Consider the following 19,280-nt stretch of genomic DNA (forward strand, 5'->3'; position numbering starts at 1 on the left):
TCATTAGCCAAGCAAGACAAAATTACGATTTGCAAGTTTAAATAAAACAGTGAATGAAGATAAATAGATAATAAGAAAAGAAAAAAGTGAGTGAATAATAAAATCAACCAGCCAATACATATATAGTAATAAATAGTGCAATGAGCAACGGGCTTAGGCCCATTTCTCATCAAAACTCCGTAATTATTAAACGAGGACCAAAAAATAAAAGCCACAAATAAACATACTTAACAGTCGAATTAATGTTACATTATAAATACCTATATTATTTGTTACATTTATATGCAACATAGAAGGTTTAATAAATAAACTAACTCACAAAAAGAAATATATGTGGGGAGGATCGTTATACTTATATCAGAAAAAGTTACAAAAGTTTTTAATGCTACTAAAATATTTGTATTTGAAATTCTATTTATTCAAATTCGATCGTAATTTCATATTAAGTTTACATTTTTTAACATGATATAATTTCCGGTAGAATTTGATTGAGATAATAAGTATTAACCGAAAAACTATGTTCTAATAGAAATAATAAGAAATTAAAGACAGGATATAAGTGAAAAAAAAAAACGATATTCTAAGATCATGGTGGGACCCACTCTTAGCTGGTGGTCCACAAAATTTCCATTTTTCTTACCTCAACGGTATGCCCTAAACCGTACCCGTATGATTCAACAGTATAAATACTGTATTTAGAGGGGATTGTAGAGAGTAGCGTAGCCGTACCGTAGCAACGTTGCTTTCGCTGTACTTCAAATGGCTGAGAAGCAATCTCAGAGACAGAAGAATCACAGAAACACAGAGAAACAAACAAAGAGAGAGAAAAGAAAGAAAGATAAAAGAAGGGAGATAGAGAGAGAGATTGACCGCCATTGAAGCACCTCTTACAATAATCACATAACAAACTCAACAAAAACTTTTCCATGAACACATTCCCCAATACTCATTCCCATTTTTTTCAATTCCACCATTTCCTTAACTGAATGCTTAGCTTCAAAGCCATCACGCCTCAAAACTCGTCAAATTAGTCAACTCTGAACGTCCATTTGACCTAGAATTCGACGCTTTTTACAGTGTTTTGATTCGGTTTTCTTAGCTCAATGGAGCAAGCCACAGGAGTGCTGCGTGGATCCACTCACGACGACGTCGTATTAGAGTCAATTCAATTCAACGAAGAAATCCGGGGAATCATGGCGCCCGCGCCCGCGCCGGAAAACGCCAGCTCATTCACCGCGCTGCTCGAGCTACCGCCGACGCAGGCCGTTGAGCTCCTCCATTCTCCTGATTGCCCGGCCGCTGCTCGGGAACCGCCGTGCCATGTTAGCACCAACCAAAAACCCTACCTTCTTTGCTCCTACGGCGGCAATTTGACCTTCCCTTCCAACGCCGCGCTGATAGAACGCGCCGCCAAGTTCTCCGTCTTCGCTGGCGAGAACTCGCCGCCGGAGGATGCGGCGCGCCTGGCTCCAGTAGCTGTATCCGGCGTGGTGAAGAATGAGCCGCAGGAAACCGACTCGAACCCCAGCTCCACGCAGGGTTGCGTTTCGGATCCCGCTGTTGATACCAAGAATCAGAAGACCGCGAAGAGGAAGGAGCGAGAGAAGAAGGTAACGCTAAGTTCCCCCCAATTTTACAGCCACTTCGAAGATTAGGATTCTGTTTCTGCATTCTTGCAAAATTTGGTGCTTAAAGCATGAAGTAACCGCTGTTTATGTGAACTCACAGGGTAAGGGCTCGTCGAAGAAGAGCAAGAGCGTCGCCGATGAGTGTTCCGGCGACGGTGAAAAACTTCCATATGTTCACGTTCGAGTTCGTCGAGGTCAAGCCACAGATAGCCATAGCTTAGCAGAAAGGGTAAGCTCTTAATTTAGAATTAACCACCACTTAATTAATTTAATAATTTAATTAATTACGATCACTTTCATGTTTATAGTACAAAGTTTTCCGAATTGATTTTGCTTTTTGTTTTTGTGTTGTAGGCAAGGAGAGAGAAGATAAACGCTCGGATGAAGCTTTTGCAAGAGCTGGTCCCCGGTTGCAACAAGGTCGGTTTTCCGTTTCTTGTGGTCGTAATCTGAAATATATAACAAATCCTCACTTACGAGGATTAATTAATTGTGCTTTATTCGTTTTTTCAGGATTATGCCATCATTTTCTATCTAATTTGTCTCCCAGAAAGTGTTATTATGTTCTCTAGGTTACGGGGTTTAAAACTTTAAATAACGGTTTTTGTCATTGTCACCTTTTCAACCAAGAAAATAAAGTTATTGCTTTTACTTCAAGAAAAGTGTCCACTGGCACCGAGTGTCAAACATGGCATTTGTGTAATTTCATTCTTTCTTTGGTTTTTGGTTTTTGGGAGGTTCCTTTCTGTTTACAAATCTTTTCAGAGGTTAGTTTTGTCATTTCGGATTTTCAACTCTTGGCCTTTCTCGAGATTCCAAATCTTGACCATCTATTTTCAATTTTATTAAATGGTTTCGGGTAAGTGCAGAGTTCAATATAGTGCTAAATTTTTGTGAAAAAAGAATACTCCAAGGAATTTTAATTTATAAATTATTTAGAATATATTAGAAAACTAAAATCTTAAAATATGTAAAAGTAAAAACAATTAGCATGAAGAATATTAAAATTCATAAAGATATGCTTAATTCTTGTATTTTTTTTTTTTTGGAGATAATATTCGGTGTTTTTAATAGGACAAAAAAGCCTATACGTCATGGATCGTACATGACAATTAACGCAATCCCCTCTTTTCCCTTTCTTCGGCCTTGTGGGCTTTTATTAAAGAGACAGAATGGCGGGCGATTGGGGCGGAGTAGGAGTGGCTGAGTGGGAGTGGGGAAGATGAGGTGGGTAGGGTTCTACATGCTACTTGAACTATTCGACGGCCATGGGTCCCCTTGGCAAGTGAACTATTTAATCTAATATTATGACGGTGATGGTACCGTCATGTCTGCGAGTTCGGTATCCATCATTTATGGGATGACGAAAATGGGGTAAGCAAATACCAGAGAATGCATAATTTTGGACTGCATATACCAAACTACAAACCTAACTAGCTTGGGACAATTTCAACGTGTTATCAAGTCGCACCTATATAAGATAAAAGGGTAATGTAATGTATCGGTTAGGTGAGGGATAAGATGTGCATTGATATACAAACACAGTTGTTAACTTGTTATCATCAAATATAATTTATTTTACATTGCTAACGAAATTGCAGCTAAGTGATATTAAAACATATAATGAAGTAAGTACTAACAAAAAATAAGAAAGAAAAATATTTTATGCAATTATAACAGTGTAATAAAATCAACAAAGTGGGAGTATTTTGGAGTATATTCATGCTGTATTGGTGTCTTCAATCGGAATGAAGTATGGTTTATGGTTCGAACCTCATATATTGGTCATTAAGTCATAATTGAACCCATGAATAACGGTTTATAATCTTCCAAAGTTTGTAACACCTCATCATTTAACAGTCTTATTTCTTTTGTTTGTTTAGTGAACAGGATGGCACTAATTTTAATCTTAAATTCTCCTTAGATTTTATTCAAAGCCGCACTTTCACTTTAGCATATACCAATTTCGAAATTTGGAGGATTATTTTAAATAGAATTTTATAGGCAGTGATTAGCTCATTCAGTTGAACATTTTCACTGCAAATTCAGTTATATGAGTTCGACACTCAGGTCAGTCATTCACTTTGGGGTCAAAGGATTGTAGACATGATACATGATAGATTACAATGACTTTGTTTGATTCATGTAGCCGACTCCACCTAGTGGGATAAGGCTTTGTTGTTGTTCTTGTTATTGATTTTAAATAGATTTTTCAATAATAATGTTGCAAAAGATAAAAGATTGATGGGCTTTTGCATCAATCCCTTGAAATTTGCCATCCATATTCTGATGTTATTGAAATGCTAGTTGAATATAGTCTAACTATGTTTGTCTTTCTGAAACGGGGAAGAAAATCTGCTTGCAGATTTCCCCTAACATGTATTTATCTTCCTGTAGCCAATTTATTTATGATGTTCCATCACATTAGCACATAAGCTTGTTCCATAAATGATACTGTCTTTGTATGATGGAGAAGCCTGAATTATGCAGGCACTCTTTGGTTTTGCAGTGTGTTCATATTGTGTTAAATTTTCACAAAATACCTCAGATAGCTGACACGACAAATATTTTCTGTGCAGATATCAGGAACGGCCTTGGTTCTGGATGAAATTATCAACCACGTGCAATCTCTACAGCGTCAAGTGGAGGTCAGATTGTCACATTGCAGACATTTTATGTAAAATTTTAACTATATTTAGGCTAAAGTTAAGTTTTTTTGTTACCGTGAAAGAACATATGCAAGATCAAGAACCTTTCTATTGGGAGATGGAACAGTTTTCTCATTGATTTTCTTTCTGATTACAGTTCTTATCAATGAAATTAGCAGCTGTTAATCCAAGAATTGATTTCAGCCTGGATAGCTTGCTGGCTACTGATGTAAGTGCTATAAACTAATCTTACTCCTAAATATTTCCGTTTTCAATAAATAGGAAGTAATTTATCTACTTATTTTAGCTGGGAGAGTAGTCTAAAGATGCTTGATATCTTTGGCTTAGTTCATTAACTACATACACTTAAGGGGTAATATATGGCTCTAGAGTACCTTATGTGCTGACGGGGTGATGCTATTGGTGCCATTGGCAGTTTATTCATTATTAATTGAAATGTGATTGATTAAAATGTTAGTATTCTAAGTTGTCCTATATTAACTGGGTTTCATCATATCTCGAAAGATGGTAGTCACTTGGTGTGACTTTGTGACATTCTGCTGGATGCCATGTCGGTATGCCAGAACAACTAAGAAAAAGCGAAACACTTAACCCTTGCACAAAGTAACCTTGTTAGTGGCAGGGGCAGTATAGCCAATAAATTATATGGTTGCCCTTCAGCTTCCATACATCATTAGGCTGACCTGGTGGTTGCTGGAATTGAAATGAGTGTTTGCTGATAAAATCTCCTTTGCAACTTACAGGGGTCATCTGTAATGGACAGCAACTTAACTAGCATGGCTTCACCTGTTATGTGGCCAGAAAACCTAGCCAATGGTAACAGACAGCATTTTCAACAACAGTGGCAATTTGATGCATTCCACCAACCACTTTGGGGGAGGGAAGAAGCCAACCATAATTTCATGACTCCAGAACACTCACTTCTGAGTTATGACTCGTCTGCTAATTCAGGTAGATCACACAACCTAGCTTCAATTGTACTTGTTTCCTCCCGAAGGAAACAACTTAATTGGAACTGTTTATTTATTCTTATTACAAAAGGAGAAAGATATTTTAAGTTTTGGTTTCTTGATGTAACGATTTATAATATTTTATTTTCAATTTAAATTGTGATGCAGCATCTCTGCAGTCAAATCAATTGAAGATGGAGCTCTGAGAACGTACAGAAGTTGTGGCACCGTTAGCTATTATTAGCCTAGTAGTGTATATATCAAATATAGTGTTAGCAGTTAGCAGTGATTTGAGCGGTTCAACATTCAGCAAGGTTTCCATGTCTTCTATTTATCAGAGGCAGTTAGAAACCAGAATTTTCGTCTGCCAGAAAGGAAGAAGAATTGGTGTGCTATTCCTTAATATAATTTCTATTACTATCTATATATTCTATACTAACTACAGGGGTCATTCAGTCTATATCAATTGATTGATTGATTCAGATTGTAAAATCATAGAACGGACTATTAGTAATTACTGAACTTTAATAGGAGTGAGTTGCTTTGTTTCATTTAATGCTGCTAAGATGATTGGCTCTTTGTTAGAATTTTGTTGAAAAATCTACTCTAATTTTTAACTACTTGTGGTGATTTTTTTTTCTCCAACGTCTTTAAACTTTTCTCATGTTGATCATATATGTCTTGGGTTGAGGGTTTTTTTTTTATTATTTGATTTGCTGATCCCAGCTGGCAGCTGCAACAGGGAGGTTTGTCTATAATGTTCGCGTTGTACTTGGATTCCCTTGATTTTGCTGAGGTTTTCATTTATTTATTTGTTGTAATGACGCGACATTTTAATTGCTAAATAGATGGGGTAACGTTAAATTTCGGTGATGTTACATGTATAACTATTTTTATAATTTAAATTCAATCAAGTTAGTATAAGTTTAGGAAAAAAACGTGCATATACATTATCACTTTTTTTTCCTGCACTACTTCTGAGTTTTTGGTTGGAGATGACAGAAATTTTTGTATATAGTGTAAAAGAAGGAGAAATTGTGTAAAAAAAAAAAGGAGAAATCAAATAAGAGAAAAAGTTTAAAAGAAGAAGACGTTGAAGAAGAAGGTGATGACATTGAAGAAGAACAAGAGAAGAAGGCGACAACAATGATGATGGCGCTGTTGAAGAAGACGACGATAATAAAAGAGGAAGAAAAGGAAGAAGAAAAAACAACAACGATATAAAGAAAAGGAAGAAGAAAAAACAACAAGGATAAAGCATATATGCATACCTTCAAAGAAAAAGCACATTGTGATTTAGTTTAAAAAAGCTTAGAGGTCTAATTTTATTGGTTAAATTATTGAAGGTACATTTGGAATTCAATTATTTTTTACACTAATATTTTTCTAACAACTATACTTTTGTGTATGTTAAAAAGTGTTTGTTATATGAAAAGTATTCCTGTTTGGAATTTAATTTAAGAACAAACATGACGAGAAGATATAACCCTCTCGCAATAGAAAAATTCTTAAATGCTCCATTAGAACTCAAAATGTTCTATTCTTCCTTTGCTCTCATCACGGCCACGCATACTGCCATTGATGTCTAAAAGGTGGTCCAAATATGGCATGCAGATTCCTAATGTACTTACTTGTCGCTCGCTTGTTTCTTCATTTTTCATTCACCCACACGCTGGTAGAGAGGGGAAGTGACCTTAAAGTCTTAAACCACTTCCAGTTCCAGTCCTTGCTTGCTTCTTTTGTATGGCAAGCCTTATATATTGGTCGTGTTGTGCGGTGGTCCATCAATTATCACCAGTAGCAAGCCTTCATCCATAAAAGCATAAGCATGAGGAAAGCATCGCGGGAATGTATCCTCTTATTTTTTTTTAATTAAAGAAATAAAGTGCAATTTTTAATCCATCAATATTTTTTTTTGCCTTATTTATAAAATTAATAATAAAAAATTATATTTTATATTTTCAAATGAAAAAAAAAAAGAAAAAGTCTAGGGAGGAGCAACTATATTAAATTCTGGCCAGCATGTAACCATCAAGAGAAAAGTGAGTAATCCCACACCATTGAATGAAATCTAACACTATCAAAAATATTATTAATGAATACTTGATGGCTACAAATCACAAAAGTTAGTGGCCCTAGCACTCCTTGAAAAAAAATGGAGAGAATCTGTTTTTCGTAAAATACTGCCGTAATTACGTAAGAAGATTTGAAGGCTGTTTTATGCACGCATAATTTTAAGAAAAAGTATAAGTAATCAATAATATTGGTGAACAATAGATATATCGGATGTCACTAGGTGTGCGGATAGTTATTCTAATATTAAGATTTAGGTGGATAATTTAGAAGTGTAGTGTATTTTTATTTTATTGGTGATTGTTCATGTTCAAAAAAATTATTAGTTACCTAACATTATCCTAATTTAAATTACTCGTTTTTAATTGGTCATTTGTCATCGTGAATAAATATTAAATATTGAATGAGGAAACCAATTGCATTTTTTATTTTTAGCATTGTGATTTAAGTGGTGTTTTTCAGTAATGTGAATACTTAATGTATTTTTTTGTAGATACAACAAATCTGAAGATCAGATTTCCTCAGATTTGTAGTTTTAAATTATTTTTTTTAAAAAAAATATAAATCTGTTAGATTTATCATTTATAATTTTTTCACAAATATCCCTTAAAAAATCTTTAATATACACAAATATGAGACTTAGATTTTTCTATTAGACTTAGATTTTTCTATTACTCCAAATCGAATCCTAAATTTTGTTTCTAAAACAAAATTGAGCCTCTAATTTACAAATTTCAATTAAAAAAAAAAGATTATTTTCATATTCATAAAAAATACACCATTTTTTCATAATCGAACATAATACATTTTAAACTTCCATAACTAAAAAAATTAACCAAACCAATTGTCCCATAGCTTGTATTATATTTCATTTGACAATTGACATTTTGACTCCCTTGTACCACTTTATTCCCCCGGGGAGCAATTAACTCAATATCGGCAGAAAACTTTTTTGGTGATGAGTGACACTTTTTATTTTTATTATTGAGATTGTGGTGATATCTATCTATCTATCTATTCTTAATATATAAAAGTAGATACATAAGTTTATTCACATTACTTTAAGCCATTTCTCTTTTTTTACTAACGCTATGTCGGCAGCATCACTTATTTTGACAAAATTTTAGAATTAATCACTTAAATTTTACCAAATCAACTATTATTTTCAAATCAACAAAAAAATAAAATATACAAAAAAAATATACAAATAATAAAAATATATGCAAATTAGACTGCAAAATTATCAATGACAATAATTAGAAAATTTTTTTGGTGACTAATGACAATAATTAGAAATTAATAGTATCTAACTAAATTTGTAATCTACAAAAATTCATATTCCTATATTTATTATATCTTACCATTATAAACAATCTATTCTTAATAAATATCCATATTCCTATATTTGTGAATTTTTTTTTTGATACTACAAATTTGAGAGTCAAATCTAATAGTAATTTTTTTTTCACAAAACTGACCCACCGATTTACTTATCCTTTAAAAAAAATTTTCAACCTACACAAATCTAAGACTCCGATTTGTGAATTTCAATTTAAAAAAAGAAAATTTCTCCATATCCATAAAAAACACACCGTCTTTATAATTGAGTATAACACATTTTAAACTCCTATAACTAAAAAATTTAGCCAGTGAGTGAAACTACGTGAAAAATAAAGATTTTTATTAAATTTAAAATTTTTTTAATGAATTTTTTTCTTTGTTAAAAGAATACTTGAGCTTTTGCCGTAGCATTACCGTTGAGGTCAGTCAACTGAAAAGAGCCCATACGACCAGAAATGGCGAAGACACCAATCTTCTCCCTCTTCCAGACCATCTCATTTCTCCTCGTCATCCAATCACCTTTTGCCACGTCACACCCTCTAAACCCCCTCCCAATCATCCTCTCCGTCACTGACTTTGGAGCCTCCGGCGACGGCCTCAGCTACGACACCACAGCCATTCAGTCCACCATCGACGCCTGCCCCGATGGACGCCCCTGTCGCGTCACCTTCCCTGCGCCGGGAAAGTACCTGACTGCCACCGTGTTCCTGAAGTCCGGCGTAGTGCTGAACGTGGAGCCCGGCGCCACCGTGCTTGGAGGAACTAGGCTGGAGGACTACCCGGAGGACTCGTCGCGGTGGTACGTGATATTGGCGGAGAACGCATCGAACGTGGGGATCGAAGGTGGCGGAGCGGTGGACGGACAGGCGGGGAAATTCGTCGTGAGGGAGGATCCGAGGAAGAACGTAATGGTGAGCTGGAACCAGACAGGAGCGTGCTCCGGCGACGAGTGCCGGCCTCGGTTGATCGGTTTTGTTGATTGCAACCACGTTAGGGTTTCCAACATTTCCCTCAACCACCCTGCTTATTGGTGGTGCGTATTTCTGCTATTGTTTACTGTTTATGAACAAAATCCATGGATTAGAGGAACTTTTTGATAATTTTGTTAGGGAAAAAAAATTAGTAAGTGTCTTGCATAGAGAATTGATAAGTTTTATCCACTAAAATCAACCACCAATATATTTATGTATATATACATATTTATGTATATGTATATATGTAGTTTAATTTATTTTTAATAAATATTTATATTCCAATATAATAGATTTATTTTCTTATTAAGAACTCCAATTTTTATCCTAAAATATTTTACAATCCCTATATTTACTTGGAAAATGGAACTTTGATTGGGTGGGGACTGGGGTTGAGGTAGTAAGTTTGATTGTAGATATGGCCTCTCAGTGATAGTCTCCACCACGGACAACACCACCACATTCCCCATTTACTCATTCAACTTTGACTTTAAATTTAGGCGATTACTTACATAAGTTTGACATATTTGACTAAAGTTAATATAATATGTATCAGTAATTCAGTATCTTAATAATCATCTTCATGTGAAGATATTTTTATTATGTGAGTAGTGACCTTAAATTTCTTTGAAAAAGTACAATCCATGCCAATGCCATGGCCTAAAAAGTTTATTCTAAAACTGCAGCTTGCACATGGTACGAAGTAACAACATAAGAATTGAAGATGTTGGAATTTACGGAGACTTCAATATTCCAAACAACGATGGCATTGACATAGATGACTCAAACAACACAATAATCAATAGATGCCACATTGATACAGGAGATGATGCAATATGTCCAAAGTCTTCCACTAGCCCCGTTTACAACCTCACTGCCACCAATTCTTGGATTCGAACCAAATCCTCTGCAATCAAACTTGGAAGTGCTAGTTGGTTTGATTTCAAGCACTTTGTCTTTGATAACATCACTATTGTAGATTCTCATAGAGGACTTGCCTTCCAGATTCGTGATGGAGGTAACAATAATAACTGGTTTCTTCTTTCCTCTCGATTGGACAAACTGCATCACTTTGTTATTATTACTTTGTTTTAGTGAATTTTTTCTTCTCTTCATTTCAATATGTTGAATGCAACACAAGTATTACAAACACATACAGATATCATTTTGAGTGTTCCAGTGCAAATCATTACATGATTAGTTCATGCCCAAATATAATATGAGAGATATGTTGGGCATTTAACAACTAACAAAACCTCTGTCGAATCTTCATGACAGAGGTCGATTTAATTGAAGAACAGAGTGATGACATATCCTTGTAATCATTCTTCTTATAATCTTGTTAGTTCCTAAACATGGTAAAAGTCAAATGCATTTATTATATTGAAAACATAAAAACAATCGGATGTTTCCTTGTTTTGAAATTAGAAGGATGTTTAGGGATGATGGTTTGGGAGGATAAACATCTCTTTGGGCTTCTAAATTTGTAATTGAACATTTTAGTAGCTCAAATAAGCTTGCCTTAGTAAGCTTAAAGTTTCATAGAGCCTGATTAAGATGATTATTCTTATTATCTTAGCTTGTGATAATAATAAGACCTTAGTACCGTACCTTGTAACGGGGTCTAAAGTTCTTTGAATTGGCTAATGCAGGAAATGTAAGCGACATTGTATTCTCAAACATAAACATCAGCACAAGATACTATGATCCATTATGGTGGGGGAGAGCAGAACCTATCTATGTCACTACTTGTCCTCGTAGTGCAACCTCAAAGGAGGGTTCAATCTCAAACATACTCTTCATTAACATCACTGCAAATGCTGAAAATGGCATCTTTTTATCCGGGTCAAAGAGAGGGTTGTTAAGGAATTTGAGATTCATCAACATGAATGTCACCTATAGAAGGTTCACAAGTTATGAAGGTGGGTTGTGGGACTATAGGCCAGGGTGCCAAGAATTAGTGAAACACAACACTGCTGGAATGATGATGGAACACATTGATGGTCTTGAGGTTAATAATGTAGAAATGAGATGGTCAAATGAACAAGAACAACTTGATCAGTGGAATAATCCTTTGGAGTTTAGGCCTTCTACTGTGAATAATGTCAGTTTTATTCATTTTAATTCTGGTTTCTACACAAATAGCAAATCAAGTTCATGATTTTTAGGGTCTTCGAAAGGATAAAGATCCAAAGCACATTGCAGATTTGGTTGAGGAGCATTTGCTGCAAATTGAGAACATGTAACATTCAGAAATTTGTGATTGAAAGGCAGTGATGTATAATTTTACTGTCCATATATATCAATGTTATTTTATTTTCTTTCTTTCCACTACAGAATTATAGACTTTTCTTCTTACTTTGTACTTCCTAACTGTTCTACCTTGTTGTGTTGAGTTTTTTGTTTAAAAAAAAAAAAACTTCACTCTGAGAACTCTTAATTTTTAATGTTTTGTGGTTTGCATTTGCAATGCAAAATTAGATCATTACTTTCTAAACTAGTATATAATTTCAATTCTATCTGGATTATTCTTCATATATTATCAAGTGTTAAACTTTTTGTTTGTTTTTTTTTTTTTTTTTTTTGGTCTTGGAAGTGTTAAATTTTAGTATTAAGTTTATATATACTGTACATCCAACAACGGATAAAAAAAGAAATAAGTGCCCGAAGCCCAGATCCATGTCCTTCAATCAACAACAGTGGACCGGTTTGCTATGTCAAAGGTTAGTCTGAGTTCCTAATTAATCATTGATTTGGTTCATTAACTAGTTTAGTTTTATATGATTTGTATAAATAAAATAAATAAATAAAATAAATGAGTATCCAAACACGTTTTAAGCACATGTTTATGCCTAACCATCTACCAACACAAAAATTGCGATTTGCGATCTCCATTGTGTTCTATGATCTTTGTATCAACGATAATATATATGATGATTTCTAACCAACTTTTTCATAAATAAAAAGTAAGTTATTCTCTATGACTTGTTTAATAATTATTAAAAGAATTTAATTGTGTTATTATAATTAACACTAACTATTTATTTAACTAAAAAAGACTTTGAGATAAATTTAATCGTGGGAGTACGTACTCCTCATCTAGCGCCCGACGCTCTTCTAGGGTTTCACTGCGCCGTCTCCATGGTTACACCTTTCTTTATCTTTTCTTCGTCAAACTCTTTTCCATCTTCTTCTACTTTTTTTTTTTCTTAATTTCTTTTCCACTTAGCTCCCTAATTTTTGTTTTCTCTCCCAATTCATTCATCTTTTAATTTATTCCTTTTTCTAATTCACTCATTCCATATATCTTATTTCTCTTTGGAATCATTGAATACCAATTCTGATTTTCTCTACACTATGAGCAACAAATCAGAGATTCAAAACCCTCGTATAATTGCTATGATGGTGGAGGGTGTCAGCCTTCAAGTGGCACCTAAAGAAATATGAAACTGCTCTCATAGAATTGTCGGCGTTTGGGGAGACCCCCTGACAATCCACAATCTTAAAGGGATATGCAAATCCTACTCCCCCGAGGTTGGTTTTATCTGTGAAACAAAAAATCAATCTCGACAAGTTGAAGGAAAACTAAGATCTTGTGGTTTCAAGGAATGGTTTATTGTGGATCCGGATGGATTATCAGGGGGTTTGGCAATGGCATGGAGGGATGGTTGCACTGTTCAGATTTTACAGCATGGTAGATTTTTCATTGCGGCATCAGTTCTGATAGCTGGTTCTAATGATCCCTATGGTGTTCTAGGTGTTTATCTCAGTTCAAATGATCAACATAGAATGACTCAATTTGCTGAATTAACTTCAGTCACCCAACAGTTCGATGGTAAGGTTGTGTTAATGGGAGATTTTAATGACATTTCTAATCAATTGGAGAAAGAAGGTGGGGGTGCTAAATCTCCTTCTTCTATTGAAACATTTAATAGTTTTATTGATGATAATTCCCTGATTGATATTGATATGGTCGGAAGACCATTCACTTGGTCAAATAGACGGAGGGGTGATGAGTTGATACAGGAAAGACTGGACCGATTCCTGGTATGAGTTGATTGGCAGCAACTCTATCCCAATGCAACAGTTCTTAGACTGTCAGAATCAGGCTCGGATCACGCCCCTCTTCTCTTAGACTCTAATCCGAGAACTGAGATATCTAAACGCCGATTCAAATTCCAAGAAAGATGGTGTTCCAATGATGAAATAAGGTAGATTGTTAGAGAGGTTTGGCATGAACAGATTGATGGTTCAGCCATGTATATCCTAGCTCAAAAAATAAAGCGTTGTCGGCATAAGATTGTCAGATGGCAGCAAGAACATAGATCTAATTCGAAGGTGGAGATTGATTTACTACAGTCGGAATTAGAGGAACTTCGTTTAGCAGGAATTCATGGAGGCGACATCATTTCAGAAATAGAGGACAAACTTGAAAAAGCATTGCAAAATGAGGAATCTTATTGGAAAGATAAGTCTAGAGTCAAATGGCTCAAATCTGGTGATCAGAATACAGCTTTCTTCCATCAGAAATTTAGAAATCGAACCCGAAGGAATAGAATTTGGCAACTAACTGGCAGTGATGGTGAAGTGGCTACTTCAAATGCTGGTATTGTTTCTGTGGCTGAATCTTATTTCAAGGACATCTTTTTCTCCACTTGTCATGAGAACCCTGAACCTCTGTTTACTGATTTTGAACCTAAGGTTACAGCTCACATGAACCGTAGGCTTCAAAGACCAGTGACTATGGAGGAAGTGAAACGCGCAACATTTAGCATTCATCCTTAAAGTGCTCCAGGAGACGATGGTATGACAGCAAAATTTTTTCAAAGCTTCTGGAACATACTTAGTGGTGATGTGTTTCGAGCAGTTAAGAGCTTCTTTTTTGGGGCAGAATCTTGAAAGGTTTTAACCACACTCAGATCTGTCTTATTCCCAAGATTTCTGATGCTAAAGATATGACTCAGGTAAGACCAATAATCCTATCCTCAGTCTTTTACAAGATTATCTCCAAAGTATTTGTACATAGGCTTCAGGGTATGATGAATAGACTAATTAGCCCTACGCAGAGTGCTTTTATTAAAGGCAGATTAATCTCTGATAATATCCTAATTGCTCACAAGTGTATGCATTACTTGAAGAACAAAAAAAGGGGTCTTGAAAATGAAATGGCGCTAAAATTAGATATGAGTAAGGCATATGATAGGGTGGAATGGCACTTTCTTTGATTTATATTAGAGAAGTTTGGTTTTGACTCCCGGTGGATCATGTGGATTCGAGAATTAGTGACAACTGTTTCTTATTCTGTTATTGTGGAAGAACAACCTTATGGTTTCTTCAAACCAAATAGAGGTATTCGACAAGGAGATCCTCTATCCCCCTATCTTTTTCTTTTCTGTGCAGAAGGTCTCTCCTTCTTGCTACACAAGGCAGAACAAAACAGACTAATTCAGGGTCTTCAGATACATAGGCGATGTCCCAAGGTCAACCACCTCCTATTTGCTGATGATTCCATCTTATTCTGTAAGGCTAATCCTGAAGCATGTTCAAATATCCTGCATTTATTAAATTCTTATGAAAGCATTAGTGGCCAGAGAGTAAATCTTAATAAATCTGCTGTATTCTTTAGCCACAACACTCCCTCCACTACTCGTACACTACTGGCTAACTCTATGAATATTAATCATATTGGGGCTCAGGATAAATACCTTGGTTTGCCTTCTACAGTCTCTAAATAAAAAAAGGCTTCTTTTAGTATGATCAAAGAAAATGTTCGGAAAAGAATCCAAGGGTGGAAGCGCAATCTTCTTTCGTCAGGTGGTAGACACGTATTGCTTAAGGCAGTGGGAGAAGCTATTCCTATTTATACATTGTCTTGCTTCAAGTTGCCTGATGGTTTAATTTCGAAAATTCACTCTCTACTTTCTCAGTTCTGGTGGGGACAAAAAGGTTCTGAAAGGCGGATGGCTTGGATTAGTTGGGACACTATGACTCGCCCACAAAAAGAAGGAGGCCTTGGATTTAAAGATCTCAGAATCCAAAATCTGGTGCTTTTAGGCAAACAGTTTTGGCGACTTGTAACACAGCCTACTTCCTTATTATCCAAAATCCTAAGAGGTAAATACTTTAGCAATGGTAATGCTATAACGGCAGAAATTGGAGTCTTACCTTCTTGGGGATGGAGGAGCATACTGGAAGGCCGAAAGATTGTTAAAAAAGGTCTTAATTGGGCTGTGGGTACTGGTGAGAATATCCGAACCTTTGAGGATCCTTGGCTGCCTCCTCCGTATCCTTTAATGATTTCTGACATGCCAAATAGACAGGCTATTTCTGAGTTGGTTCCAAGAGTTAAAGATCTAATTACTGAAGATAGGAATTGGAATCAGAATCTCATTCAAGAATTATTTCCCCAAGACGTTGCAAACAGGATTTTGTCAGTTAAAATTCAGCAAAGTAGGGACAAATTGCAATGGGAATTGAACAAATCCAAGTAATATGATACAGTTTCAGGTTACAGAATTGGCTATTTATTTTACCATCCGCCTCTGGAGCTTTGCCCTAATTATATGTAGCAGAAAAAGCCGTGGATTGATCTATGGAAGTTGAACTTGCCTCACAAAATTAAGCTATTTATCTGGAAAGCTCTCCATGGCTGACTTCTAGTGCTTGCTCAGATTCATCACCGCATCCCATCTATATCACCAATATGCCCCTGCTGTCATGAAGCAACGGAAACAGTCACTCATTGTTTGATCGATTGCTCTAGAATTAAAGACGTATGGTCTCAGAGTTATCTTCGTGATTGTCTTCCCCCTCAGAGTTCTAACGACTTTTGGACATGGTGGACTGCATCAACAGAGATACTTAACCCGTTGAAGAATGCTGACCGTAATCCTCAATTACTTGCCATCATTTGCTGGAACTGCTGGAAAGCTCGCAACCAGTTGATTTTTGAAGGTTCTACTTCTATGCCGTCTGCCATTCTAGCAAGCTCTGTCAAGTTGCTCTGTGAAATCAAAAGAACTCCCAGTTTAGGTCGTCATCTCCATGAGGCAAGCTCTTAGTTGCATTCAATTGGATTTATCATTCTTTCTTCTTTAAGATTTTTCTTCATTTTTCGACCACGCACCGTTGGATGAATACCTTCAGTGTAGTGTTTTTGGGAAATCCCCACCTTTTATTATGATGTCCTGCTTTTGGACATCTTTGTATTTCATTTTTTAATAATTAATAAAATATAATCTATTATCTTTGAAAAAAAAAAAAACTATTTATTTAACTTGAGTCTTGAAAACTAAATCATTTAATTATGATAAAATCATTTTTGCAAATTACAAGAGTTTTCATATAAGCTCTAATTTGCCATTTTTTTTCCTTCTGAAACCACCCAATTTATCGATAAGTTTCAAAAAAAAAATTCTAAAATAAACATATCAAAGGAAAAATTCAAAAGTAAAACACAGAACAAGAAAATAAATATAATTTATCAAAAATTTAATTATAACTTATTCCTCATTCTAATGAAGTAGAACTAGAAAATCTCTCCACCAAATTCAAATAACATGTAATCGTTTTTTTTTGTCATGTATCACAACACTACACAATAATTTTTTCCGTGAATAACACGAACTGAATGATGTTCATCTTAAACACTTAATCTAATATTTGTGGCTAGAATTAATTAATAAATCCAGCGGGTTAAAAAAATAGTAAAATCTGATAATTGAGACTTATTTAAATCTCTTTTAATTTATTTATCATGATTGAATAATTTAATTTTTAAAATTAAAATTGAATAAATAATTAATATTAATCATGATGGTATAATTGAATTCTTTTAATAAATATTAAATTATAATTTTTTTTTATGAAAGTATTAACTAAAAATCACCGTATTATATATACCTGTCGGCGGCACTACATATTCTTATTGCATTTTCCATATAAGGTTCTATGTTCTATGCTTAGTGGCTCTTTTTCATTGTTTGTGCTTCCACCTCAGGTTGCATATATATCTGATCTTTTTATTTGTCAAACATGGACTTTATGCCTTTTATTTTTAGGAGATAATTCATCATGCAATTATTTCCACTTGGAGTTTCAGAAAATTTGCTATTTCTTATTACCAAATTAGACTATTGTTGGTTGTTACACAGCAGTGATTCATGTGTTAAATTCTAAACTTTTTGGCTTGAAGTGCTTAGTTTATCTTTTTTCTTTTTTTTTTTCTAAACCTTTTTTTAATAGAATGGTGATAATGTTCAAAGAAAACTACAAAATATGTCAAGAGAGAAAGACACACAGCCCTAGGAAGAAACCAAGCCTAATCCGTAACATCTATTGATATGTTGTTTTTTCCTTAACAGACAAAATCTAAGAAATTTTTAGTAAATTAAATATTCAAAATATTTTTTATTGTTTATTGAAATACAAAATTACATTTTCTAATTAAAAAAACACTGTTTTGAAAAAATTAGAGGAAAAAGTTCTTCCAAAAATCAGTCCACCATGTCATGATATGTCAGTCTTATTATTATTATTATTATTATTATTATTATTATTAATCGTTAAAATTATTATTAACAAAAAAAAAATTGTTAATGCATACATAACAAATTCATTAAAATCTTATATTTAATATATTTTATAAAAATAACTAATTAATTTATCAGGGGTTTAATATATGTGTCCACAAGTAGGTGGATAAAACCAAAATAATATCGCGTACCACGTCCATTATTTAATTAAAATTTAACAGGCTTTTATTAGTGATATAATAATTAATAAAGCAATGACAATGACCCTTGTAGGGTGTTTTCTTTCATCTGTAGTTACGAATTCGTACATAAATAAACAGAAATGGGAGTGGTTGATGATTGAGCCATATAAATATAAGTTTATCTATTTTGTATTTTTATATCTTAAAAATACATGTTAAAATTATAAACTAAAATTTTTTTATTAAAAAATAAAACAATGTATTTTTTTATATTTATAAAAAATTTTAAAATTTTTTACTAATAATAAATTTATTATATATTCTAAGCACATGTATTAACTAAATCCTAAAAATATTCGCTTAACATTGTAATTATTTAAGTATTTAACAGCTGATCCATGTTTAAAGGAATCTAATCATGACAGCATTAAAAAAACACGAGTCCCCCAAAGAGAGGGACCCATGTCAATGTTAATCTTAGCAGACAGCATCTGATGTTACCAACTCGTCCACCGCATATAGATCTTGACTTGTTGCATTCATCAAATTTCATTGGTGCTAATAACTTGGACAATATCTATGCCATAAATGTAATATAGATAGATTATTATTAATGATGGATTATTTTATAAGCAATATGATTAAATGTATATCTAAAATGTCTGTGTAGTGTATATGCTATTTTATGAGTAAATGGATTTTTTTTCCTTTTTTGAGCGAGAGAGTGAGAGGTAGTCGGTGGAATTAATAGATATAAGAAATATTATTAAATTAAATAATATACTAAAAAGGATTAAATAAAAACATATATCTCACCTACTTTTTTTGTTTCAATAATTAATAGAATAAGAAAAGACACTTTGGTTAAAAGTTATTTTAATTATATACATCTTTGATTTTTTTTTATTCTTCTCATGTTGGAGATACAAAAA

The 19,280-nt window shown here is 34.1% G+C and overlaps 2 protein-coding genes across 2 annotated transcripts; both read left to right on the forward strand.

The window, feature by feature from the left end:
* Positions 1-507: 507 nt before the first annotated feature.
* On the forward strand, positions 508-5,867 carry LOC112756335 (transcription factor bHLH48). Its single transcript, XM_025804873.3, has 7 exons — positions 508-1,610; positions 1,729-1,857; positions 1,983-2,048; positions 4,208-4,276; positions 4,434-4,505; positions 5,041-5,248; positions 5,416-5,867. Exons 1-7 carry the CDS (start codon positions 1,104-1,106, stop codon positions 5,451-5,453), a joined length of 1,089 nt encoding a protein of 362 aa, XP_025660658.1. The 5' UTR covers positions 508-1,103; the 3' UTR covers positions 5,454-5,867.
* A 3,082-nt stretch (positions 5,868-8,949) lies between these two features.
* Positions 8,950-11,963, forward strand: LOC112758167 (uncharacterized). The gene is made up of 3 exons (XM_025806765.3): positions 8,950-9,694; positions 10,319-10,650; positions 11,285-11,963. Exons 1-3 carry the CDS (start codon positions 9,117-9,119, stop codon positions 11,791-11,793), a joined length of 1,419 nt encoding a protein of 472 aa, XP_025662550.1. The 5' UTR covers positions 8,950-9,116; the 3' UTR covers positions 11,794-11,963.
* The last annotated feature ends 7,317 nt before the right edge of the window (positions 11,964-19,280 follow it).

This window comes from Arachis hypogaea, chromosome 16, assembly GCF_003086295.3.
Source record: "Arachis hypogaea cultivar Tifrunner chromosome 16, arahy.Tifrunner.gnm2.J5K5, whole genome shotgun sequence".
NCBI lineage: Eukaryota > Viridiplantae > Streptophyta > Magnoliopsida > Fabales > Fabaceae > Arachis > Arachis hypogaea.

Excerpts from the sequence above, each read along its gene's own strand:
- LOC112756335 (XM_025804873.3), top strand. The coding sequence starts at position 1,104 with ATGGAGCAAGCCACAGGAGTGCTGCGTGGATCCACTCACGACGACGTC. Across the intron at positions 1,858-1,982 it reads GCCATAGCTTAGCAGAAAGG|GCAAGGAGAGAGAAGATAAA; the intron begins GTAAGCTCTTAA and ends TTTGTGTTGTAG. Across the intron at positions 5,249-5,415 it reads TGACTCGTCTGCTAATTCAG|CATCTCTGCAGTCAAATCAA; the intron begins GTAGATCACACA and ends ATTGTGATGCAG.
- LOC112758167 (XM_025806765.3), top strand. The coding sequence starts at position 9,117 with ATGGCGAAGACACCAATCTTCTCCCTCTTCCAGACCATCTCATTTCTC. Across the intron at positions 9,695-10,318 it reads AACCACCCTGCTTATTGGTG|CTTGCACATGGTACGAAGTA; the intron begins GTGCGTATTTCT and ends CTAAAACTGCAG. Across the intron at positions 10,651-11,284 it reads CTTCCAGATTCGTGATGGAG|GAAATGTAAGCGACATTGTA; the intron begins GTAACAATAATA and ends TGGCTAATGCAG.